General features: G+C 41.8%; 1 protein-coding gene across 1 annotated transcript; it reads right to left on the bottom strand.

Moving 5' to 3' along the window:
- Window positions 1–2981: 2981 nt before the first annotated feature.
- Window positions 2982–22767, bottom strand: LOC141990122 (opsin-5-like). Its single transcript, XM_074957090.1, has 6 exons — window positions 22377–22767; window positions 18491–18696; window positions 18014–18113; window positions 9840–9944; window positions 8989–9212; window positions 2982–3700 (listed from the first exon to the last, which is right to left on the bottom strand). The coding sequence occupies exons 1-6, from the start codon at window positions 22468–22470 to the stop codon at window positions 3245–3247; spliced, it is 1185 nt and encodes a 394-aa protein (XP_074813191.1). The 5' UTR covers window positions 22471–22767; the 3' UTR covers window positions 2982–3244.
- Between the last annotated feature and the right edge of the window lie 449 nt (window positions 22768–23216).

Here is a 23216-nt window from a genome sequence, read left to right as displayed (position 1 = left end):
ACTACCTACAGGTACTAACACTGAACGAATGAACAGTTCTGGGGACGAGCAACAGCAAAGGTGGAACAGAGTAGTTTCGATGCACCTTCACTGGCAGCAAGAAGGAACTGAGGGTGGTGGGAGCGTGGAGCTCCCCTTATACCGCGCCAGGCAGGTGCCACTCCAGGGGTCGCATGGGGCACTTCCCCCCCTACGGGTACTGCTAGAGGAAAAACTTCCGGCACCAGTGCACGTAGTGAGCATGCACTCCTATTGTGGAATACACATGAGCAATCACTCAAAGAAGAATTCAGTTAATCCAATGGCTTCATTTAACATACACAGATAAAGCAGATTTCCGCATTATGGACCATGCCACTGTGTTAGTACAGGCCTGTTTAAAATGAATTCTATCTAGAGGTCACCTACAGTTCACAACATCATCATTCATCTCATGAAAGCAAGTCCTACAGGAAGCCCATTCAGACACCTGATTGTTGCAAAAATATTTTCGTAAAGCAAAAGCTTTTATTCTGTGTCCTAGCAATGTTGGTTTTGAATTTAAGTGAAATACATTAGTTCACTAAGGCTGCAGACCAATGTATGAAAAACAGATAAGGCTAGCACTCTTTGTTCAGTCTGTAGAAATGAAGCATGTTTTGCTTTCGGAGGTTACCTTGGTTTTCCTTAAACAAAAAAGTCTTCAGCTACATATTTTAAGATCTGAAGTATATTTAAAAAATGATAATTTAACCAGTGTAGCCAAAATAGCTCTGTTCTGAAACAATTCACAGCATGATCTTTAGAGCAGAACACCCAGCTACTAAGCTGTTCAATGTCATCTCAAAACATCTGCTGAAAAACAAGCGTATAGTAGATGCATTGTTCTAGGATGAGGGTATGTGTTTTTTTTTCTTCTTTTTTAAAAGGCTTGTTAAATAGCCTGTGCTTAATTCCAGGAGAATAGGGTCTTTTTCTCATTCCATTGGAGAAAGGTTCTCCCATGAAGGATATTGTAATTTTAGTGACTCATCAGTCACTTACCTGCTGTTTGTGCCAACAATGGCAAACTCTACTGTGGCTACACAACTAGATTATCTGTATGCAAAATGCTAGGGAAAAACCTCACTACAACAGAAATTCAAATAAATATGGGAATGCATTTCCTCAGCCATTATTTTTATTTCCTTCATCTGAAAATTCTAATAATCTCTATCCCAATTCTCACCCCTTCATTTCTGCCTGTGTCTAATATTGTCTCTTCTCCCTGGGAAAAAAAAGCATCTCCTTTTCTTTCTACAACCTGTTCGCCGTTGTCCATTCTCTTGCAGTTCCCCACGGTACACTCTGTCTGCACTTGTTTCCTCCCCACCTCCACTACTACTGCTTCTCTCTCTTCCCTTTGGCTCCCCCTGTAGCCTATTGTCCCCCCACAACCCTCGCCCATCTCTCTCACTAAGTAATAAAATAAGTGGTGCTTTCCAAGCCAAATTGCCTCTCATACTAATGTGCTGCTCCCCCACCAGAGGGGCTCAAATTGGCTGTACAGTAGCAGAGAAGGTAGCTCAATTAATTAGTCTGTGAAACTGCTCTCATGTTCTCCTCCAAATAAAATAATAATAATAATAATAAATAATCAGAGTGATCATGGCCCTTGTGTGTATCATGGACCCCAAAGGCCAAGGCAGGGATGCCTGCAACAGGTAGAGGTTTTTAGGAAAACTTAATGACAAACTTTCAACCCAAGCAGTTGGTTTACACTTTCAATATAAATTACTTTATCTTTGCAATGATAGGGCTCAAAGCTTACTTGTCCAAAAATGGAAACTGAGATTAGCTTTGACATATTTAAAATAGCAAGTAGGGGTGCATCAAGGATGGGGGGCAGAGGGCCCAACCTCCCCTCTTGGCCCCTGACTGGAGCTGGAAATTTGGCCCAGCTGCCCCTCTATCATGACGCTAAGTGGCATTACAACCCTGTGTTCCTGCTTGGCCCCCTACCTTTGCAGTCCTTCTGTCATCTATGGGCACCAGACACCACCATTTCTAGGGAGAAGCAGAGCAGGGGCACCAGGGAACTGTAGTCCCCAGGAGGGTGGGAGGATAGGATCCAGGCTTTTGGTACTTCCTGGGAAAGTGGAAATGCAGGAAAAGATGAGGGTCTGGGGCTTGCAGAACTACTTGGCCCATGGTAGTGATGGTGCTCTTCAGCCTGTCTGCCTCTTTGGGTAAGAGCTCAGGGCTGGGCGCAGGATGGGGAGACCACAGGCCTGGGTGAAGGGCGGAGAGCACAGGTCTGTGTGCAGAGGTGATGGAGGGAGGCATATGTGGGGTTGCATGCAGGGCCGTGGAAGGACAGCTCTGGGCCTCCTCCTTAGGAAAATTCTTGTTGTTCACCAGGTAACAAAATACCTAAGATGGAATGTCCCTGACCAGTGAGGCTAGTAAAATATGCTTTATTCCACTGAAAATCTCCCTCTTGTGGAGTGGTACAAAGCGTGCATAGAGCCGTGGCAGTTTGGGAGATACTGGAACTGTCACTGGTCACTAGCATAGCTGGGCTTCTTTAGCACTAGTCTTAGGCCTTGTCTACACTACAGGGGGAGATCAATATAAATTATGCAACTTCAGCTATGTGAATAATGTAGCTGCAGTTGACGTACTTAGATCTACTTACCGCGGGGTCCACACTACGCAACGTCAACTGGAAATGCTCTCCCGTAGACTCCCTTTTTGCCTCTCGTTCAGGTGGAGTACAGGAGTCGACGGGAGAGTGATCTGCGGTAAATTTAGCGGGTCTTCACTAGACCTGCTAAATCGACCATTGATGGATTGATCACTGCGCGTTGAACCCCTGGTAAGTGTATACAAAGCCTTAGACTGTATACAATAAGAGCCTGGATTTTGGACCAGTATGTAATCAAGCCATATAGGGAAATAGAGTAAAATAGAAATAGAGTTGGGTCCATGTACAGGACGCATACATTGATATGCACAGTTTGTCAGAAATAAACAAATACCTTCATTTTAGTAATGTGCTAATTTAATTTTAAAAAGAGAAAATAGGCAAAAACTAATCTCCATGAACCAATTCTAAGTTTTGCTATGCTTTTTATAGTCATTGGGAAATTGTACATGAGAACATTTGTAAACATCTGTGAAATATTAGCAGACTGATGAGGACAAGAGACAAAGGTTGTTTGCTGTGGCAATCTAATCTTCAGAGAAAAAAAATAGTCCTTATTTCACCTTCTCCAGATCAAAATCAGCCAGATCCACTTTGTTTCCTTTGAATTGTTTTTACTCCAAAAGTGGTAAGTTGATTAGAAACAGGAGAACAAAATGCAGGGTTTGGATTGTCTCTGGGCACTGAATCCATGTCTAAGCCTGGTGTTTCAGCCTCAGGAACTTTGGACACAAACTCTCTCTGTGGTTTTAGGAGGATAGCTGCCTCATTTCTTTGATTGAACATCTGTACTGGCATTTGTAGGGCTGAATCCTTGTCTCGGTTGAGACACTGGAAAAGGTTTCTGACGTCCTTACGGAATTTAGAGCTCATTCCCATGTAGATGAGTGGGTTGTAAAAACTGGCAGATTTGGCAAAAAGGCTGGCTAGGACATTGGTGAGCGCTGGCACTTGAAACCCACATGCTGACCACATAGAGATTACTGCATAAGGAGACCATGCCAGGAAAAAGGCAAAACAAATTACAAATGACACCTGAGAAGGAAAAATAACATGAGATCATCAAAACTGTAAACACCACATTTCTAATGTCACGATTCTAGAACTACTTCAGCTTTTGGAAGAGCATCTGCATTTTGTAACTACTAAAAGAGCTACTCACCCAGAAGTCATTTTCACAAAGCTCTAGCCATTATCTACCAAAATTAAAGGAAAATTCTTCCTCACTTTCTCGCAGCTAAATAGAATCAATTAAGAAGCTATGGAAGAGAGTCTGGGTCTCCTTCAAACACACTGGGACTATAATTTTGGTCATTCATTCATATTTTGATGGCTGGAAAATGGATTTGGAAAAGGAGGACAATTTAAGTGTTAACTCCAGTGAATAAGGAAAAGCTTCCATCAGAATAATTTCCATCAGAATAAGTTGCACTGTATGCATCAGTTAGATAGAACACCATTGACACTCTTATAAAGTACATTGATTCTGGTAGGCCAATGTGAATACTCAAATGTACAAGCTATTTCGTTTAAATGTACTATATTTCATAATCAAAATGATTTATCCTACAGGACTGGAAATAGTAAAACAAAATTTTACAGTGGAGACCTTTTGTTGTTGCCAGTAATGTTGTACGGCCAGCAAATTTTGCTGTCATTTAAGGAATGTTTCAGGAGATACATGAACATGCAATATGGTGGTTATAAGAGGAGAGCAAATCTTTAATCAAGTACAAAAAACATTGAAAAGTCTAATTTAAACCAGAAATGACTCTGAATGACCAGAAGTCCCTGCTTTGGCTGCTTCTGCTCCTATCCATTGGAGTCTTTGGCTGGTTCCACTGCACTTTTTCCTCAAGGTCACCTGGAGTCAAGGAGGCACCAGCTGGATCCTGGTGCCCACAGAGCATGTGCGAGATCTCCCTTGAACAGTTCTGGGTCCAAGGTGGTGCTGGGAGAAGGGAGGAACTCCATTTTAATCCCTCCAACCAGTGCAACTATCCCTGCTTTGTCTGCTTCTATAGCTGCACCTACCCGCTGGACTATCTGGCTGGTTCCTATTTCTTATTGGAAACACTCTGTGTAGTATCTTAAGAAAAGAATAGATCATAGTTAAGGCTACATTTTAGTCATGGGTATTTTTAGTAAAAGTCATGGACAGGTCACAGGCAGTAAACAAAAATTCATGTGACCTGTCCACAACTTGTACTATACCCCTGACTAAATTGGCAGTGCTCATGGGGACTGGGTTGGGGGGATGACTGTGCATGTTTGGGGGATGGCCTGGGGGTGCCCCAAGTGCTGGGGGGGTGCCCTAGCTGCACTGGGGTTACAGGCATTGTGGGGCTGGTCTGGGGGGTACCGCAAGTGTTCAAAGGGGTGGTCCCGGGGGCACTGCAGGTGCGAGCCATCCGGGACCCATGCTGGTGCTACGGGGGTGGGGGCGGGGGTTGGTAGGCTCCCTACCCGGCTTCTTGGAAGCAGTGACATGTCCCTCCCTAAGCTCCTCGCTCCGTGCCATGCACTGCCAGCCCTGCAACTCCCATTGGCCAGGAACAACGGCCAATGGGAGCTGTGGGGGGCAGTACCTGTGGGCAGAGGCAGCGTGTGGAGCTAGGAGCTGAGGAAAGGACACGTTGCTGCTTCCGGGGAGCCCCCTCAAGGTAAGCGCTGCCCCTCCCACACCCCAACCTCCAGCCCCCCCACTCAAACTCCTCCTGCTGCTGGGGGAGAGGGGCAGTGATCTGAGACTGCCCCAGCAGTGGCAGGTACGACTGGCCCAGGGAGCTGCCTGAACTGCTCAGGGAGCCCTGGCACCAGCCACACCAGCTGTGACTTCCTTGACAAACTCGCAGCCTTAATTATGGTATAGATCAAAAGAAGAGATAATGGCTGTCCTTCATATGGGGAATCAGAGATTAGAGACACATTAAACCATCCAGTTTATCCTCATGCAGTTAAAGGATTGTTCCCTGCATTTCAGGGTATGGCTATGCTGATGTCCGAGATGGGAGTGCAGCATACGTAGCTATACCCAAGCTAGCTTTGATCTAGCTAGCTCAAATAGCAGCAGTGAAACTGCAGAAGCACGGGCTGTATAGCCCCACCCAGGACTTTGGGGAGGTACTCAGTCATCTAGCCCATTTTGTTATCCATGCTGCCATGGCTTCACTGCTCCTGTCATTTGAGCAAGCTGGATCAAAGCTATCTTAGCTACGATACCCTTAATGTGCTTACTGTAGTTTGGTTAAAATTATGATTCAGGATAGAGGAGGGAGAGGAATATAATCATTTAAGAGTATTTGAAGAACATTAAGACCATGATAGCTCATGGTTCAAGGGGTTTACTATGGATAGGGTTGTTGAAGGGTCCAAACAATAGGAATAATGGTATCACACTTTAGTGAAGGAAAATTTAGGCTGAATACAGTTAGGAAGTTTTTCCTAATGTCCAACCTAAATCCCCTTGCCGCAATTTAAGCCCATCGCTTCTTGTTCTATCCTCAGAAGTTAAGAACAACAATTTTTCTCCCTCCTACTTGTAACCACCTTTTATGTACTTGAAAACTGTTATGTCTCCTCTCAGTCTTCTCTTTTCCAGACTAAACAAACCCAGTTTTTTGTATCTTTCCTCATAGGTCTTGTTTCCTAAATCTTTAATAATTTTTGTTGCTCTTCTCCAGACTTTCTCCAATTTGTCCACATCTTTCCTGAAATGGGCACCCAGAACTAGACACAGTACTCCAGTTGAGACCTAATCAGTGCGAAGTAGAGTGAAAGAATTACATCTCATGCCTTGCTTACAACACTCCTGCTAATATGGCCCAGAATGATGTTTGCTTTTTTCGCTTGTGATCTATTATGATCCCTAGAAGCCTTTCTGCAGTACTCCTTCCTAGACAGTCATTTTCCATTTTGTATGTGTGCAACTGATTGTTCCTTCCTAAGTGGAGTACTTTGCATTTGTCCTTATTTAATTTCATCCTATTTACTTCAGACCATTTCTCCAGTTTCTCCAGATCATTTTGAATTTTAATCCTATCCTCCAAAGCACTTGCAACCCTTCCCAGCTTAGTATCGTCTGCAAACTTTATAAGTGTCCTCTCTATGCTATTACGCAAATCATTGATGAAGTTATTGAACAGAACTGGACCCAGGACCGATCTCTGACGTACCCCACTGGATATGCCCTTCCAGCTTGACTGGGAACTACTGATAACTACTCTTGGGAATGGTTTCCCAATCGTTATGTAGCCATCTTATAGTAGCTTCATCTAGGTTGTATTTCCATAGTTTATTTATGAGAAGGCCATGCGAGAGAGTATCAAAAGCCTTAGTAAAGTCAAAATATACCACATCTACTGCTTCCTCCCTATCCACAAGGCATATTACACTGTCAAAGAAAGCTATTGGGTTAATCTGAATGATTTGTTCTCGACAAATCCATGCTGTTACTTATATTATTATCTTCTAGGTGTTTGCAAATTGATTGCTTAATTATTTGCTCCATTATCTTTCCAGGTACTGAAGTTAAGCTGACTGGCCTATAATTCCCCGGCTTGTCCTTATTTCCCTCTTTATAGCTTGGCACTATATTTGCCCTTTTCCAGTCTTCTGGAATGTCTCCCGTCTTCCATGACTTTTCAAAGATAATTGCTAATGGCTCAGATATCTCCTCAATGAGCTCCTTGAGTATTCTAGGATGTATTTAATCAGGCCATAGTGACTTTAAGACATCTATCTGGTCTAAGTAATTTTTAGCTTGTTCTTTCCCTATTTTAGCTTCTGATCTTACCTCATTTTCACTGGCATTCCCTATGGTAAATGTCCAATTACCACTAACATTTTTGGTGAAAAACTGATATAAAAAAGTCATTTAGCACGTCTGCCATTTCCCTATTTTCTGTTATTGTTTCCCCCCCTTCATTTAGTAATGGGCCTACCTGACCTGGGTCATCTTCTTGCTTCTAGTGTATTTGTAGAATGTTTTCTTGCTACCCTTTATATCTCTAGCTAGTTTAATCTCGTTTTGTGCTTTGGCCTTTCTAATTTTGACCCTACATACCTCTGTTATTTGTTTATATTCATCCTTTGTAATTTGACCTAGTTTCCACTTTTTGTAGGACACTTTTTGAGTTTCAGATAATTGAAGATTTCCTGATTAAGCCAGAGTGGTCTCTTGCCATACTTCCTATCTTTCCTATGCAGTGGCATAGTCTGCTCTTGTGCCCCTAATAATGTCTTTGAAAAACTGCCAGCGCTCTTGAACTTTTCCCCCCTCTGACTTGTTTCCGATGGGATCTTACCTACCAACTCATTGAGTTTGCTTAAGTCTGCCTTATTGAAATCCATTATCTTTATTGTGCTGTTTTCTCTCCTGCCATTCCTTCGAATCATGAACTCTACCATTCCATGATCAGTTTCACCTAAGTTGCCTTGCACTTTTAAATTCTCAACCAGTTCCTCCCTATTTGTTAAAATCAAATCTAAAACAGCCTCTGCCCTAGTAGTTCCACCTTCTGAAATAAAATATTGTCTCCAATACAATCCAAGTACCTGTTGGATAATTTGTGCCTTGCTGTATTACTTCCCCAACAGACATCTGGATAGTTGAAGTCCCCCATCACTGCCAAGTCCTGTGCTTGGGATGATTTTGTTCGTTGTTTTAAAAAAGCATCATCCACCTCTTCTTCCTGGTGAGGTGGACTGTAGTAGACCCCTACCATGACATCACCCTCGTTTTTTACCCCTTTTATCCTTACCCAGAGATTTTCAACAAATCTTTCTTCTATTTCCATCTCAAACTCAGTCCAAGTGTATTTATTTTTTAATATATAAGGTAAGGAAGACCCTATTTCATTTGTGTCATTTACAAACATTACAAATGTAAGGGATCAGATGGGTTAGCGGGTTTAGTAATAAGCCACCTTTCCTCTAGGTCACCAGTTCAAAACTGACCTGACTCAGTGGGGACCAGGGGTGTTCAATAGTCTAGATGAAATGAGGTGGTGGGTTTCAATTCAGGTCACAGACAGGACTCCACATCACAACTGGTGCTCATTAATATCCTTATTGGCAGGCTCAGGAGGATGGCTGAAGATGGAATGAGCAATGAGACCAAACTGTCCTCTCATCTCTAAAATGCTTAGGGTACGTTGGTAAGGAAACATGGGGGAAATTTTGCAATATCGGTGGTGTGCCTGTTCCAGGGATAACTAAAGGGATTTTCATTTTCTTTTCTCTCAAATCTAGCATTGTTCTAAGAATTAAATTACATATATGTATATAACCCGCTACATTGTAGGCAAAGAATTGTCCGTTACCTGTGTAATATTTCGTTTCATGAGCCGCTGCCTTTGGCTAATTTTTTTACCTCTTGTGGTCTTGTGACTTGATTTAACAGTCTTTATTATGGACACGTAACAGAAAACCATGATGGAGACAGGAATAAAGAAGCCAAATATAAAGACTCCAATCACATAGGACTTATAGACAACAGAAAATGTTGCCTTGATCCAGTCTATTTCACATGTTCCATATTTGTGGTCTGGAAAAATTGAACAGATTAAGTATGAACAAATCCCTTTATCCGAAACAGTTATGGACTGTATTAACTGATGTGCACTTTACAAAGTCTTTAGAGAGGTTTATACAAGAAAAATCTGCATTTCTCATCACTTCTATAGTTATCAACTATTTAAAACAAAATTGATTCCCCATTTAAGATGTACAGAAAATGTTATTTTCTACAATTGACAAATTGTTTGTAAAACAAAATTCTCATTTACGTGAAGGCTGTATTTACTCCACTCTAGCAGTGTAACAAGGCCTTAAAGTGAGCATAAATTAAGTTTAAACTACCAGCGTGTTCTAGAGGGGACTTCTTGCAAATGAGATTCAGACACTTCTGTCTTTATGTATAGAATATTATGTACAGAAATGTATATTAATTCCTTGTTTTGCCATTCATCAATCGCATTACTCAACTATCAAAGGAATGTGGCATGCAGGAAATAAAATAACTATTGGTTTCAGTATTATCTAGGTTACTCACTGTCACACTGTCCAGTAATATTCTGCAGAATTGCACAATGATTACTACTGTTTTTAATGGACACAGATGCTGGATAAGATTTTTCTCCATATAGGTAATTCTGTAGAAATGAACACTCACCTGTATAGCTACCCCACCCTAGAAGTGGTGCACTGGCCCAGAAAAGAGCAGTTGCCCATATCACAATCATGGTTAATGTAATATTTTTTCTATCAATTTTGTGAGCTGTAAGTAAAAGATAAAGATAACAAATTTGATCTCCAAAATAGATTAACAAGAAAGATTGTTTGCAGCTACACCTGAATTTTAGAAGAGAAAATGTTTAAAAAAATTAATGTTTTAAGAAAATAGGTATATTAAATTGTACAATCTAACAAATGTTAAGAGCTGAAGGAAAAATTTCTTCACTTAATAGATTATATGAAAAAGAGCAGTTCCATTAATGAAATACTGTTACCGCCTTTTTTGTAAATACAATAGTTCAGATCAATGTTCCCTCTAATTTTTTACATCCGTGTACAGAATGAATTTTGTTGCGTGCACCAATATGAAGGTGATGTGTGGCAGGAGTGGGGCCGAGGGGTTTGGAGTGTGGGAGGGAAGAGGTTTGGGAGTGTGGGCTCTGGGGTGGGGCTGGGGATGAGGGGTTTGGGGTGCAGGCTGCCCCAAGGCTGCAGCAGGGAGAGAGGCCGCGACAGCTCCGGCAGGGCCGGGGAAGAGGCGCCTCTCCCCAACCATGGCAGTTCCGGCAAGGGCTGGGGTTGTGGGAGAGACACCTCTCCCCACTGTGCACTTGTGCGGCTCTTATATCCTGCTGCACGGCCACACGGCCGCTCAGTTTAGAGGGAATTTAGGTCCATATTCCCATTTACACTGAAGCCCCTCTACATTGCTTTAACAGTATAAAGAGGGCTTAATGTGGGGGTAAATTTACAATAAACATTTACAAATATTTGTTTCCTTTGCTTTACAAATAAATAAGTAAAAAGGAATTTTCTGACTGAACTTGCAAAGATTTACTTCTAAATACTGTTGCCTGATCTGTAGAATACATATTAATTATATTGATTACTTAAGAATCCCCAGTTATCACGTTGAAAGGGTTGCCAGGTTCTTCCCCCGAGATAGTTGGGAACCCTGATGTGCACAGTTGCAACACTCACACTATAGGAACTCTTTTGTATTTACAAATGTAGTTTATTAATACATTTAGCACAAACACCCCAAGTCAGTAAGGTAGATAGATATACTACAGAATATACATCTGCACACCCATATACTCCGCCATCTCTTGTAGCACAACCTGAAATGTAGTCATCATCTTCCTCATCACCATCACCCATACCTGTCATTCTGGCACCTCCCAAGGACTACATCTCTCTCTCCTACCGCCCCTAGGCTGGGATGCCGCTTTTATATGTTACACTAGCACTGCTATGTTTGATGCATATTCAAGAGGGGATTTTTCTCCCTTTTCCTTATTTGTATGTCCTTACCTTACTAATGTTGGAGTGTCTTTTTCCTATAGGTTAGTATATCAATGATCTCAACTTATTATCATATACATCAGTTTGTTACCATGGCCCTTTTGTGATTAGGTATCACGTTTGTTATTTTTGTCCTAATTGGTTATTTCAATTCTTTCCAAGTTCCAAGATGTGATGTACCTGTTAAGTTTAAAAGGGTATGCACTTAGGAAAGCCCCTATGCCAACCTGCTTTAACACATCCTCTATGTTAAAGGTTGCAGCCACACATGGACCTTATGCTTTAGCTCATTACCATGTATCTAGGTGAAAGATCCCAAACATATGTATGCTAACTTTGCCTTAGCTCAACATACAGGATGTGGCCTGCAGGTCCCTTGTGTTACAGCCAAAATATACTCTAATGTAAACCTGTAAATCTATTATAATAAAACAAATAATCAAACCCATAAGAAAATAAGGAAGTTATAAGAAAAGATATATAGGGAAGTAAGCAGGCTACCCTTAGATGTATCTCATGTACCTGTGGTCAGAACTTCCCCTTAAACTCTGTTTTTGGCTCCCCAAATATCTGGGTTTTTTTGTTAGGCCGTTTATCTGTCCAAAGTTCATAGGCCTCAAGCCTTATGTTAACTTGCTGAAGTTAATGTCTTACAGGATACAGGCCTGTAAGTTTCTTGCATTACTGCTAAATATAATGCAAAACAGTAAATATAATAAAGGCAAGCTTGTCCACTGGCTACAGTAGCAGTGAATATGACAAAGGCAAATTAGCCCACTGGGCAACAGTACCTTTTGATATATTTAAATCTGGTATACTTGTTAGGTGGTGAGGTTGGCTGGTAGCAACCAGTGAATTTTAACTCATGCCAGCATAGCATTTAGGAGAAATTTTCTGGGAACTTGCTTGACAAAAGAGTGATTGGCTTCATTTCCAGGTGTTATCAGTATCATTGACTACTTGGGGACCCTTTTCTTTTGAAAATGAAGGACATACTGTCTTTGTCATATATTGAATAGGAACCTTCTTGTGGTGGTGATGAGGACGAACTCAGGCTCCTAACTCTGGCAGGAAAGTATCAGAAAACTGCTTGACTCTATTTGAAAGAATGAGTCCTCTTCTTCATTACTTCCTTTGGTAATGGATGATCATGTAATGTTCCTCCCTCACATCTTTCCCTAAAAACTTTACATCTTTCTCCTAGTTTTATGTCTCCATCTGTTCTCTTGTGTGCTTTCCATGGTTTCCTTGGTAACCCTATGTGACAGAGAGGCACCTTGGCAATGGGTCCTCTGTTCTTTGTGGACAGGTCTCACCTCAGACCCGACAAACACATATCTTGCAGGGTATTTATCCATAAGGGATATCATACGAGGTGTCTACAGAAAGCTCATTATTTGTCAAGACTCAAATCTTTTCAAGATGTGTGTATAGCTAACATCGAAGGAATAATGGGTTTAAGTTGAAAGTATGCTTTATGGACTTGGAGTAGAAATTCATGACCAGGAGTTGATGTGCCTAGGGTAGGGGTAGGCAAACTACGGCCTGCGGGCTGGATCCGGCCCGCCAGCCATTTTAATCCAACCCTGAGCTCCTGCTGGGGAGTGGGGTCTGGGGCTTGCCCCACTCTGGCACTCCTTCTGGAGAGCAGGGTCGGGAGCTACTCCACACAGCTCCCGGAAGCAGTGGCATGGCCCAGCTCCAGCAAGGGAGCAGGGCTGGGGGCAGCTCCATGCAGCTCCTGGAAGCAACAGCATGCGCCTCCCCCCAGATCTTATGCATAGGGGCAGCCAGGGGACTCTGCTCTGCACTCTGCGTCCGTCCCAAGTGCCAACCCCGCAGCTCCCATTGGCCAGGAACTGCAGCCAATTGGAGCTGCAGGAGTGGTGCCTGCGGATGGGGCAGTGTGCAGAGCCACTTGGCTGAGCTTCTGCATAGGAGCCAGAGAAGGGACATGCTACTGCTTCCAGGAGCTGCTGGAGGTAAGCGCTGCCTGGAGCCTGCACCCCTGATCCTCCTCCTGCCCTCTGACCCCCTCAATCCCAGCCCTGATCCTCCTCCTGCAGCCCAAACCCCTCATCCCCAGTGCCCGCAATCCCAGCCGAAGCCTGCACCCCTGATCCTGCTCCTGCCCTCTGAACCCCTCAGACCCAACCTGGAGCACCCTCCTACATCCCAAACTCTTCATCTCCAGTTGCACCCCCAGCCAGTGCCCTCACCTCCACCCCCCCCTCCCGGAGGCCCCTCCCGCACCCTGAACTCCTCATTTCTGGCCCCAGCCCAGAGCCCACACCCCCAACCAGAGCCTTCACCCCCTTCCCCAACCCCAATTTTGTGAGCATTCATGGCCTGCCATACAATTTCTATTCCCAGATGTGGCCCTAGGGCCAAAAAGTTTGCCCACCCCTGGCCTAGGGGATGGCCCATGTAAGCAAGAGGGAGTTGTCACTCCTCCCTAATTAGGTGGCGAGCTAATGCAAGACTCAACTGACCAGCTTTGCTCCCTCCCAAAACTATCAATGGAAAACCATCATAAGCACCACCAAACAAATGAAGCCTCCTTGAGGTGAAAAAGGAATGTTACAACAGACAGAGTTTTGCCTTGGTTGTAATTAGAAAGTAAGGGCTGTTTTCAGTATAGCACAGAGAAGGGAGAAGCACTCTGGATCCACTTTTTGGAGGTTTTATGAACCTTGTGTTGCTTTCCTGATGTTTGGGCCCTGCTTCTTGTTAACCCAGCCAGCTCTGCAAAAGACTGAGCTTTTTCAGGAAAACCTACTTTATTACATAGACAAGGTAACTATTGATAAGTGTAGATCCAAGTTCACGTTTTATGATTTTGTTTTGTGTTGTCATCAGTTGTTTCCATCTTTCTCTCATTTCTAGTTAAATTTTTATTCTTTCTTAAATAATCCTTTGTTTTAAACATTTGTTTTATTGTAAGTGCTCACAAGTGCAGTTTAGTTTAGAGAAGTCGTGGCTAAAGATAAAACGGGTACACAGCAGCTCTGGATAGACGGTATCTGGAATTTCTGTGAGTAGCCAGTCTCAGGGTGTTGTCTGATATATTGATTATGTATTGTTATATCGATTACTTATAAACCCCAATTAACACTTTGAGGTTTGATAGGTTCTTTTCCCAAGATCGGGCCCAGTATTATTTGAATTACATTTTAGTTGGAAGCCCCTATGTGTACGGCAATGGCCACAACACCCAAACTCAGGGAAGGCCTTTTGAAATTGTAAAATGTTTATAATTACTATAACTAGTCTTTTAAGTAAAACAATCCAAACAAATAAGGTGAAGTGATACAGGAATGTAATAATGCCCAGCACCATCACACATGCATACTCACTCTATCCTTGGGGAGGACTCGAAAGGTTGAGACAAATCCCAGTCTGAGTCAAGGGTCAATTCCAGTGGCCTAACCCATAACTGGATGTTTTATAGGTCTTGATGTTCATCATGCATATACATGAGAGGTTCCTCCCTCTTTTACCATATCACAACTTCCTCACCCTCATAATGTTGTGCTGTCTTATCCTATAGGTTAGTATATTCATTAATTTAAGCTTATTAGCATATGTCAGTTGGTTACTATGGTTACCTATGGTTGAACATCTGCTGATGTTTTTCCCTCCAAAAATACCCCGAACTGGTACTGACTGACTTCTTGCAGTTATCAATCAGTAACTCTATGCTTAGTTTCAGCACTTTTGAATATTGCAAAACAAGCAAAACAATATCTTACACCATCTTGTGACTTAAGGACACTGCTGGCTTATGTATTTATGCTAATTCTATTAAACAGTGTACTTCTACTATGGCTATTGGGCCTTTCTGTTATGCTAAGTGCTTACGCTAATCTCTTATAGACCTGGTACTATAGGTTTCTTGTGTTTCTGCAATATTATTCCTATCTTTTACCATATCAGTATGTGGGCTACAGGGGCTGGATATCACAGGGGAATGATTCAAAGGGATTCAGGGATTGGGGTGCGTGACGGGATCCCCGGGGTGCAGTCTGGGACTGTGGCACTGCTGTGCCCCCCTGAACTCTCTCCAGCCTGGGCTGTCTCTGACAATGTCTTGCTAGTGACCCCCCCCCCCCCCAGGTGCTGTTATCACTTAGCACAACCACACGTGGAGCCCCATACCCAGCTATATTGCATGAATGCTCCCAGACCCACTCATGAATCACACAGGGAAAGGCATCAGCCAGATCCCCCCAGCTCCCAGCACTGTACCCCAGGAATATACCATCTTGCACTGCTCAAGATGAGCACTGCAAATTTATTAATTGGTTCACCACTTCGTCAATGGAAAGTGGACATACACAAGGGTTTGTAAACCTGAGCAGTTTTGCTACACACTTCATACAAACTCACTGGTAAAGATAAACAGTAAAACAAATTTATTGACTACAAAAAGATAGATTTTAAGTGATAGGCAAAAAGTCAGAGTTAGTTACCAAAATAAAATAAATTATAAGCATGCAGTCTAAACTCTCCACCCTATTAGACTGGCCAAGATCTAGCTTAAGCAGTTTTTCTCACCCCACTTGATATTGCAGTTCATAGTATGCAGATTTCACCCTTGAAACCTGGGCCAGTCTCCTCTGCTTAAGTCTTCTAGTGACTTGTTGCTTGCAACATGGGTGGGGGCAGGAGAAAGGTGAAGCATGGGCCTGCTCTGTTCGGTTTTATACCCCCCAGTTTCATGTGCTTGGGGAACATACAAGTCCAGGAATGCCTGGTAGGCATTAGAGAGTCTCTAGGCAAGGTTGAGCAATTCCCCTGGTGTGGCCTCATGCAGGTGAGTCATTGAATTATAGCTCCCTGGCTGGACAATGGCTCTTGATGAGTTGTTTGATACCCCGCCCGGGCATTGGTTACTTTCCTTGCTGTTGCCTCTGGGGAGCTAATATCTGGCGGACTCTCCAACTTACAGCATATTTTAGTGACCACCATGCAACACGATTCTCATAACTTCATATGCATTAACGATATACATATATGGACAGAAAAATCACTTTCAGCAGATCATAACCTTTTCCCCGATACCTCACACGGCCTGCTTTATATGCAAGATCACAATCATATATAAATGAGGAACATGGGGGTTACAGGGTGCTCCCACAAAGTACAGAATGTCAGAGGGTGCACCTATTGTTAACCTGTAAGGCGAAGAAAGGGATGGTATTAGGCCAGAGGAGAATGCTTGAGTGGCTGAAGGGCTGGCAGCATCAGAGAGCGGAGACCCAGCTACCACAAGACAGACTCCCTTTTGCTAGAGGCAGGGAGTAACAAGGTGACTCTCAGTTCTGGGTACCCTGAGAACCATCACACTCTCCAAATTAGCCTATACACTCTCAGGAGCAGAGACTAGGGGTTCAGATTCTGATTTCACGCTGCTATAAACTGGACTGAAATCAATACAATTACTAACTCATAGCTTACACTAACGTCAATGGGATTAGAATCAAACTCCACATTGTATTCTGTATTTGTAAAACATCATGCACAGGTAGCGTGCAATATAATTACATACCCAAAAGCCCTATGTTTAAACTATGTTATGAAGGTAGTAATATTCTAACTTTACAATGTTTGACTTTGCAACTCTAACAACATTCTTTCAATATACAAAAATATATATATATAATTTCCCAAGTTTTTAAAAGAACATTCTGTTATGCACTTGACATACGCTGTCATAGGATCTCTTCGTCGCAACCACAGATCAGCACAATTTGAACTCTGGACCTAGCAGCACTGCCGTTCAGACCTCTACCACTTGAGCTAAAAGACTATCTACAATAGATGGCAACATGAGTAGGCTGGTGTCCTATGTGGACAAGCCACTAGGAGGACAACACAACACACAATGGACTGAACGAGTAGCCCCATTTTACAGACACCAAGTATACTGCACACTGTCTGATAAGCCATGCAGCAAACTTGATAAGACTTGTATATGATATATTAGAGACCTGGATTCTTTTTATTGCCAGCTTCTATAACCTTGCACTGGAGTAGGAGACCTTGCTCAATAAATAAGGATTCTGAAGGACACAGAATTAGTAACACTGGTCAGTTGAAGAGGTGAGTCAAGAACTCATGGGATGGTGACTCCCAGCTCAGGGTTGCAAGGGTTGGAGGAATATTGTGTGTCCCCCATCTGGAGTTTCAGCTCAGGGGAGCTGCTTCAGAATGATTCAGGGAGTCACTGGGGAGCATGCTCAGTACCACTGGGGGGGGGGCGGGAAGTGTAGCTTAGGGAATGTTCAGTGATTTCAGCAGCAAGCCTACAATAAATTGTATTAATCTTAGGTAAATGAAGATTTTTAAACAGCTTATAACTTGGCCAAATTTGAACAGATTTTCATAGACACAGCAAGAAGTCTCTGACGCCAGAACTATCTCCCTGGCAAATTTCGGATTCCTGTTTCAAAACAGAGGCACAAGAGCTCTTAAAAGTGGTTTGAAATTTTTTTTTAATGGGAAGTGTTAGGCGACCTTAATATATCAGTTGCTACCATAGGTCCTATAAAAAGTGTTTTTTGGGAGTGGGACAAATATTTAGAATTTCGTAAAAGAACAAAGCTTAGTATTGTATTCACGAGTGCACCTCTAATTATACTGGAAACATGAGTTTTAGTAAAGTAAAAAAGACAATTGTTTGTATATTTTCAATCTAATTCTTAGACTTGATTTTACAGATTTCAAGTGTATAATATTGTCAACACATTTAATAAAATACCTTTGAGGTAGTGATTTGATGTTTGGCAAAGAAAGCAGACATACCTTGGTGAAGCTGGCATCCTTTAATGTATCTGATGACACTGATGGCTGTCAGAGTATTAATACTGATTAGACCAAAAAAGAGTATTATAAATCCATCCACCTGACAAGGAAATAGTGGAGAAAAGAAGAAAAAAAATCCAAACTCTTGGTATAAAGGGCATATCTCAAAGGTAGAGAACACAGAAAAAACATGACATTTATTAATATTGAATATGTTTCTACTAAGTATTTTGAAAGAGTTCTCTTTAATATTTATTCACACTTTCAATTCTAGGCTGTGTTTGATCTTGCATGCACAGAAACAACTTAAGGACAGCAATTGAAAACGATTACTTTTTTTTTTGCAGGGGAAAAATCCAGGAGAAAGACTAAAACAAACCCAATGTCACAGGAATCTGTACATTCTCCTGTTACTAAGCTAGGGTCTAAGTATTCAGAAAAAGATTAAGAATCTGGAATTGTAAATAATGCAGTTACCTTGCATGTCCATACTGAAGTGATTAGAAAGCCATCATCTCTAAGAACATTAAACAGCTCTAGAATGCCCCTTGAATAGCCGAAGAGGGAAATGCCTGCATCTGAGACAGCAAGATTGAAGGTGAGATAGTCCTGAGGGTCCAGGGAATGTCGTTGGTTGTACATGATGAAGATCACCCCTCCGTTGCCAAGCCAAGAAAGCCAACCTATGCAATTAAAAGTCAGTGCTGTAGGACAACTGGAGAACAATTTGAAAGAAAAGTACTAATTGGTATTTTGCACTTCCTCTTTTGCAGGACAAAATGGGTCATGCCATTGGCTCGCCACTTTCCATAAGTTGTGGCATTGACTGACACTGTCTTGGAGCCCCATCAATTTTGAACTACAGGATGATGGCTGTGACAGAAGAGGTTAGACAAATATATTGAGCAATAATGGGAGGAAATCTCAGAAGTCTGACAAGAGCACAGAGAGCCTCAGGTGGTTGCCATTATTAAAATTAAACTTTCATTGCAAATAATCTCCTAATTAATTCACAATTTGTGATGAACATTCAAAAGACATGTTGACTGAATATGGAGAGACTAGGATAATCTCCCTAAGACCGCTGTCCTGTCATGATTTTCCAGTAGTGCACACATCTCACCAGTAATACATGTGACCATTGTACATAACGTATTTTCATAAGAATATTTTTGAATGAAGCTGGAAAGATCTGAATAGTTTATATTACATTGGACATTTCACAAAAGCGCCTGTTTTTCAGGTTCACAAACAAAATAGCAGTTGATCAGACCTTGCCCAGGAATTAAGGAACAGAAAAAAATCAGAAAACTGCCATTGTATTTCTGATTTCTGCCGTTTTGGGGCAGAGAATTCACTGCTACTAAAACAGCTCGTTTGTAACAATGAAATACTCAGAGAGGAGTTTCCAGTACTTAATGGGCTTTCCATAACCTGGAACTACCTGGAGACTCAGCACTGCAAAATACCCCGAATGGGCTTTCCACATATCTAACCTCAATGAAAGAATCAAAGCCACTTTAATCAGTTTATGACGAATCTAGAAACAGCACAAGAAGCCTTTCCATCAGGCTGAAACATCTAGAATGGACCGTCACTCTCCCAAAATACAAAGAGAAAAGAGTTTCTAGAAGTTTGACCAAAATGAATTGGGCTTTTGAATACACAGAACAGGTTTTTACACTCTGACCCACACCCAGAATTGCTATTGCACAACACCTGGAATGGACTTCCATGAGAATCTCAAAATATATTGCAACTTTGAGAGGTGGTTGTTTATATGAGAAAAGGGGGTCAACTTCTCAGCTCTTTGCAGTCCAGAAATAATGGGTAACCCCACATGATTTCTGGTGGCCCATTTCTGGAGGGTAGGGATAGGATACAGAGGGACCTAGACAAATTGGAGGATTGGGCCAAACGAAATCTGATGAGGTTCAACAAGGACAAGTGCAGAGTTCTGCACTTAGGACGGAAGAATCCAATGCACCGCAACAGACTAGGGACCGAATGGCTAGGCAGCAGTTCTGCAGAGAAGGACCTAGGGGTGACAGTGGACGAGAAGTTGGATATGAGTCAACAGTGTGCCCTTGTTGCCAAGAAGGCCAAAGGCATTTTGGGGTATATAAGTAGGGGCATTGCCAGCAGATCGAGGGATATGATCGTTCCCCTCTATTCGACACTGGTGAGGCCTCATCTGGAGTACTGTGTCCAGCTTTGGGCCCCACACTACAAGAAGGATGTGGAGAAATTGGAGAGAGTCCAGCAAAGGGCAACAAAAATGATTAGGGGACTGGAACACATGAGTTATGAGGAGAGGCTAAGGGAACTGGGATTGTTTAGTTTACGGAAGAGAAGAATGAGGGGGGATTTGATAGCTGCTTTTAACTACCTGAAAGGTGGATCCAAAGAGGATGGATCTAGACTATTCTCAGTGATAGCAGATGACAGAACAAGGAGTAATGGTCTCAAGTTGCAGTGGGGGAGGTTTAGGTTGGATATTAGGAAAAACTTTTTCACTAGGAGAGTGGTGAAACACTGGAATGCGTTACCTAGGGAGGTGGTGAAATCCCTTTCCTTAGGAGTTTTTAAGGTCAGGCTTGACAAAGCCCTGGCTGGGATGATTTAGTTGGGATTGGTCCTGCTCTGGGCAGGGGGTTGGAGTAGATGGCCTTCAGAGATCCCTTCCAACTCTGTTATTCTATGATTCTATGATTCTATATACCATATTCTAGCCATGTCTGAAACTGTTGGAGTTTTAGGAAGGGTATATTTTTAGTCTTGCCTCATTATCAGCTGGCAGTTAAATCCAAATCTTTAGGCATGTATTATGTATTTTTGCAGAAGATACTGCCTTCCATAAACTGGAAATTGTCTGTTTGCTGTTGCTTGCAAAGTGTATTAAAGAATAATGGCCAAAGTATGATTCTCCCAAACCCGATCAAGTGACTGTCAAAACTGTTCCAGTTTTGGACTTCAAAAATTAATAAACTTCTTTAGAGATCATGTCCCCAGCATGACTCTGTTTAAGGAAAACAGTGAAGCCATATTAATAGCCTCAACAAACCTTGGTCATGAAAACAGACTACAGTTAAAAAGTAAACATGGCTAGGCTAGGTAGAAGCAGCTCTAGGGAACATAAATTATAGGCATAGAGTCTCCAGAATCAAAACAGGGCTGGTCAAAGTTAATTAAGATTCTAAAAGGCCTTCTCAAGGTTATTTCGAGTCCAACTCAGTCATATTTGGCCCGGGGGAGGCATGATGGAAAAAATGGCTTCACACATATTCCAGATGTGAAAGTATTTTTTTCACAAGTTAGAAAATAATCCTACAATTCCAATTCACTATTATAGACCACGTGAAGTTAAAAAATAAAAGTAAACTAATTTGATAAAAAAATGTATGTCTAAAGACTATGAATAGATTTCTTCATTCAGTATATGAAGGAAGGAGACAGGGAGTTGTCCTGTGTATTATTCATAGTCTCAAAATCCTGTTAAATTTGCTGTGATTTTCACTCACTCCATGAATTAAAGTAGGTTTGTGTTTGCTATTTTATGAAACCATTCATGCACATAGCTATCATTTATTATATATAATTGAAACAGAATGTAAAAACTACTTAATTCAGCTTTAGTAGTAGGGCTTTCAGTATCAAAAATATTTGATTCATATCTATAACAATAAACAAAGATCTTTTTCCTATTAACAGCATTGTAGGTTTGCGGTTTGTATTTTGGACAAAAAAGAGCAGATGTTTTTGATAATCTACTCAGATTGTTACAAATAATGTGGAACAATTCCTGGAGTTGACATCTTCTAATTCTAAGGGAAGGAAAGAAATGTTGATTGTATCGTTGTGAATTCCTTAGGATGGTGTAGTACTATGCTATGAAGGGCATGTATGTAGAGAACTGGTCTTCACTTTTCATTTCCCACCCTACCCCAATTCCAGTTTCCATTTTACATTATTCAATTCATGTTTTAAATCTAGACTCTTTCTGAAAGCTACCAATTTCTCATTTATTTTTAGCTGGATTTTTATAATGATAAATTAACCCGAAATATCTTCAACAAAGCATAACAGCTGCAGCAGCAGCAACAAAAAGTAAATTAACGATCAGTGTCAAACTGTGAATTAGTCTTTGAATAACAAATATACAAGCATTATGGTAAGTAAAGTCCATTTCCTTTGTTTTTAAGTAACTGCAATTTCTAAACATACATAAGATTCAACTTTACCCTGGAGAAGGCACAGGTATTCCGATTTTCCACACTCATGATGAGCCGACTGCACATCTCTCTTCAGAGCAAAGAACAGAAAATAAAATTTGAAACACAGCCTGAATTTGATTTTCACTTACCTAGCGTGAGCAAGTAAACCCCAATGATGGTTTCCCAATCCTCTGAGACAGCAAAACCAGACTTGTTACTGTGCAATAAGCTGGAGCTGTCCATCAGCACCACTCCCTCACCTTCTGGAAAGTTCTGATTCAGAAAACACAGTCGTAGATGCAACTATTTCTCTCGCTCTCTTTTAAATAAGTGTCTCACAGAACTTCTTTGACTCTTCTTTAGTAAGACTAGGATACTTACTTCTTTAGTAAGACAGCAGCAGCAACTATGTGGGAAGTGCAAAAAAGGAAGCTGAGCAAGGAGGTAAGACAGTGCTCTACCATCTACTGAGCCTCAGCTGCCACTCAGCATCAGCATAATTAGCAGCATCAGAAGTGCTGGGATACTTGGTTTAAAGTCTCAGGGTCTGATCCACACATGGCCCAAATCTGTCTTTTACATAAAGGGCTTTGAGACTGTAAAGGACAAGGTCACTGGATGAAAACTGACTGACTTTGCCAAGGGGCTTGTGCTTTCTCTTAACCTCAATGGCCCCTAGAATGACAGAGGAGACAGTCCTGCTAAAGGTTTTCCTGCATGATCTCTTGCATTCCTTTTCTACTACTGATCTCTTTTGGAGAAGGGCCACTTAACAGGAACATGAAATATTCCAGTGATGGTAGAAAGGACCAGTGAATGCTGTAGAAATTTTCACAAAGAGATGCCCCAGTGAAATACAGTAGAATCTCAGTGTTATGAACACCAGTGTTACGAATTGACCGGTCCTTTGGAAGTGGAAGTACACAATCAGGCAGCAACAGTCATGAAAACAAACACACAAAAAGCAAATACTGTACAGTACTGTGTTA

The sequence above is a fragment of the Natator depressus genome, chromosome 6 (genome assembly GCF_965152275.1).
Source record: "Natator depressus isolate rNatDep1 chromosome 6, rNatDep2.hap1, whole genome shotgun sequence".
NCBI lineage: Eukaryota > Metazoa > Chordata > Testudines > Cheloniidae > Natator > Natator depressus.
Note: the sequence above shows the minus strand (reverse complement) of the source record. Positions and strands in the feature narration are given on the sequence as shown.

What these genes read in the sequence shown, in the direction of transcription:
- LOC141990122 (XM_074957090.1), bottom strand. Translation starts at nt 22,470, where the DNA reads ATGGACAGCTCCAGCTTATTGCACAGTAACAAGTCTGGTTTTGCTGTC. An exon ending in CTTCAGTATGGACATGCAAG is followed by an intron (nt 18,114 to 18,490) that starts GTAACTGCATTA and finishes TTTCCTTGTCAG; the next exon opens with GTGGATGGATTTATAATACT. An exon ending in AGGGTGGGGTAGCTATACAG is followed by an intron (nt 9,213 to 9,839) that starts GTGAGTGTTCAT and finishes CAATTTTTCCAG; the next exon opens with ACCACAAATATGGAACATGT.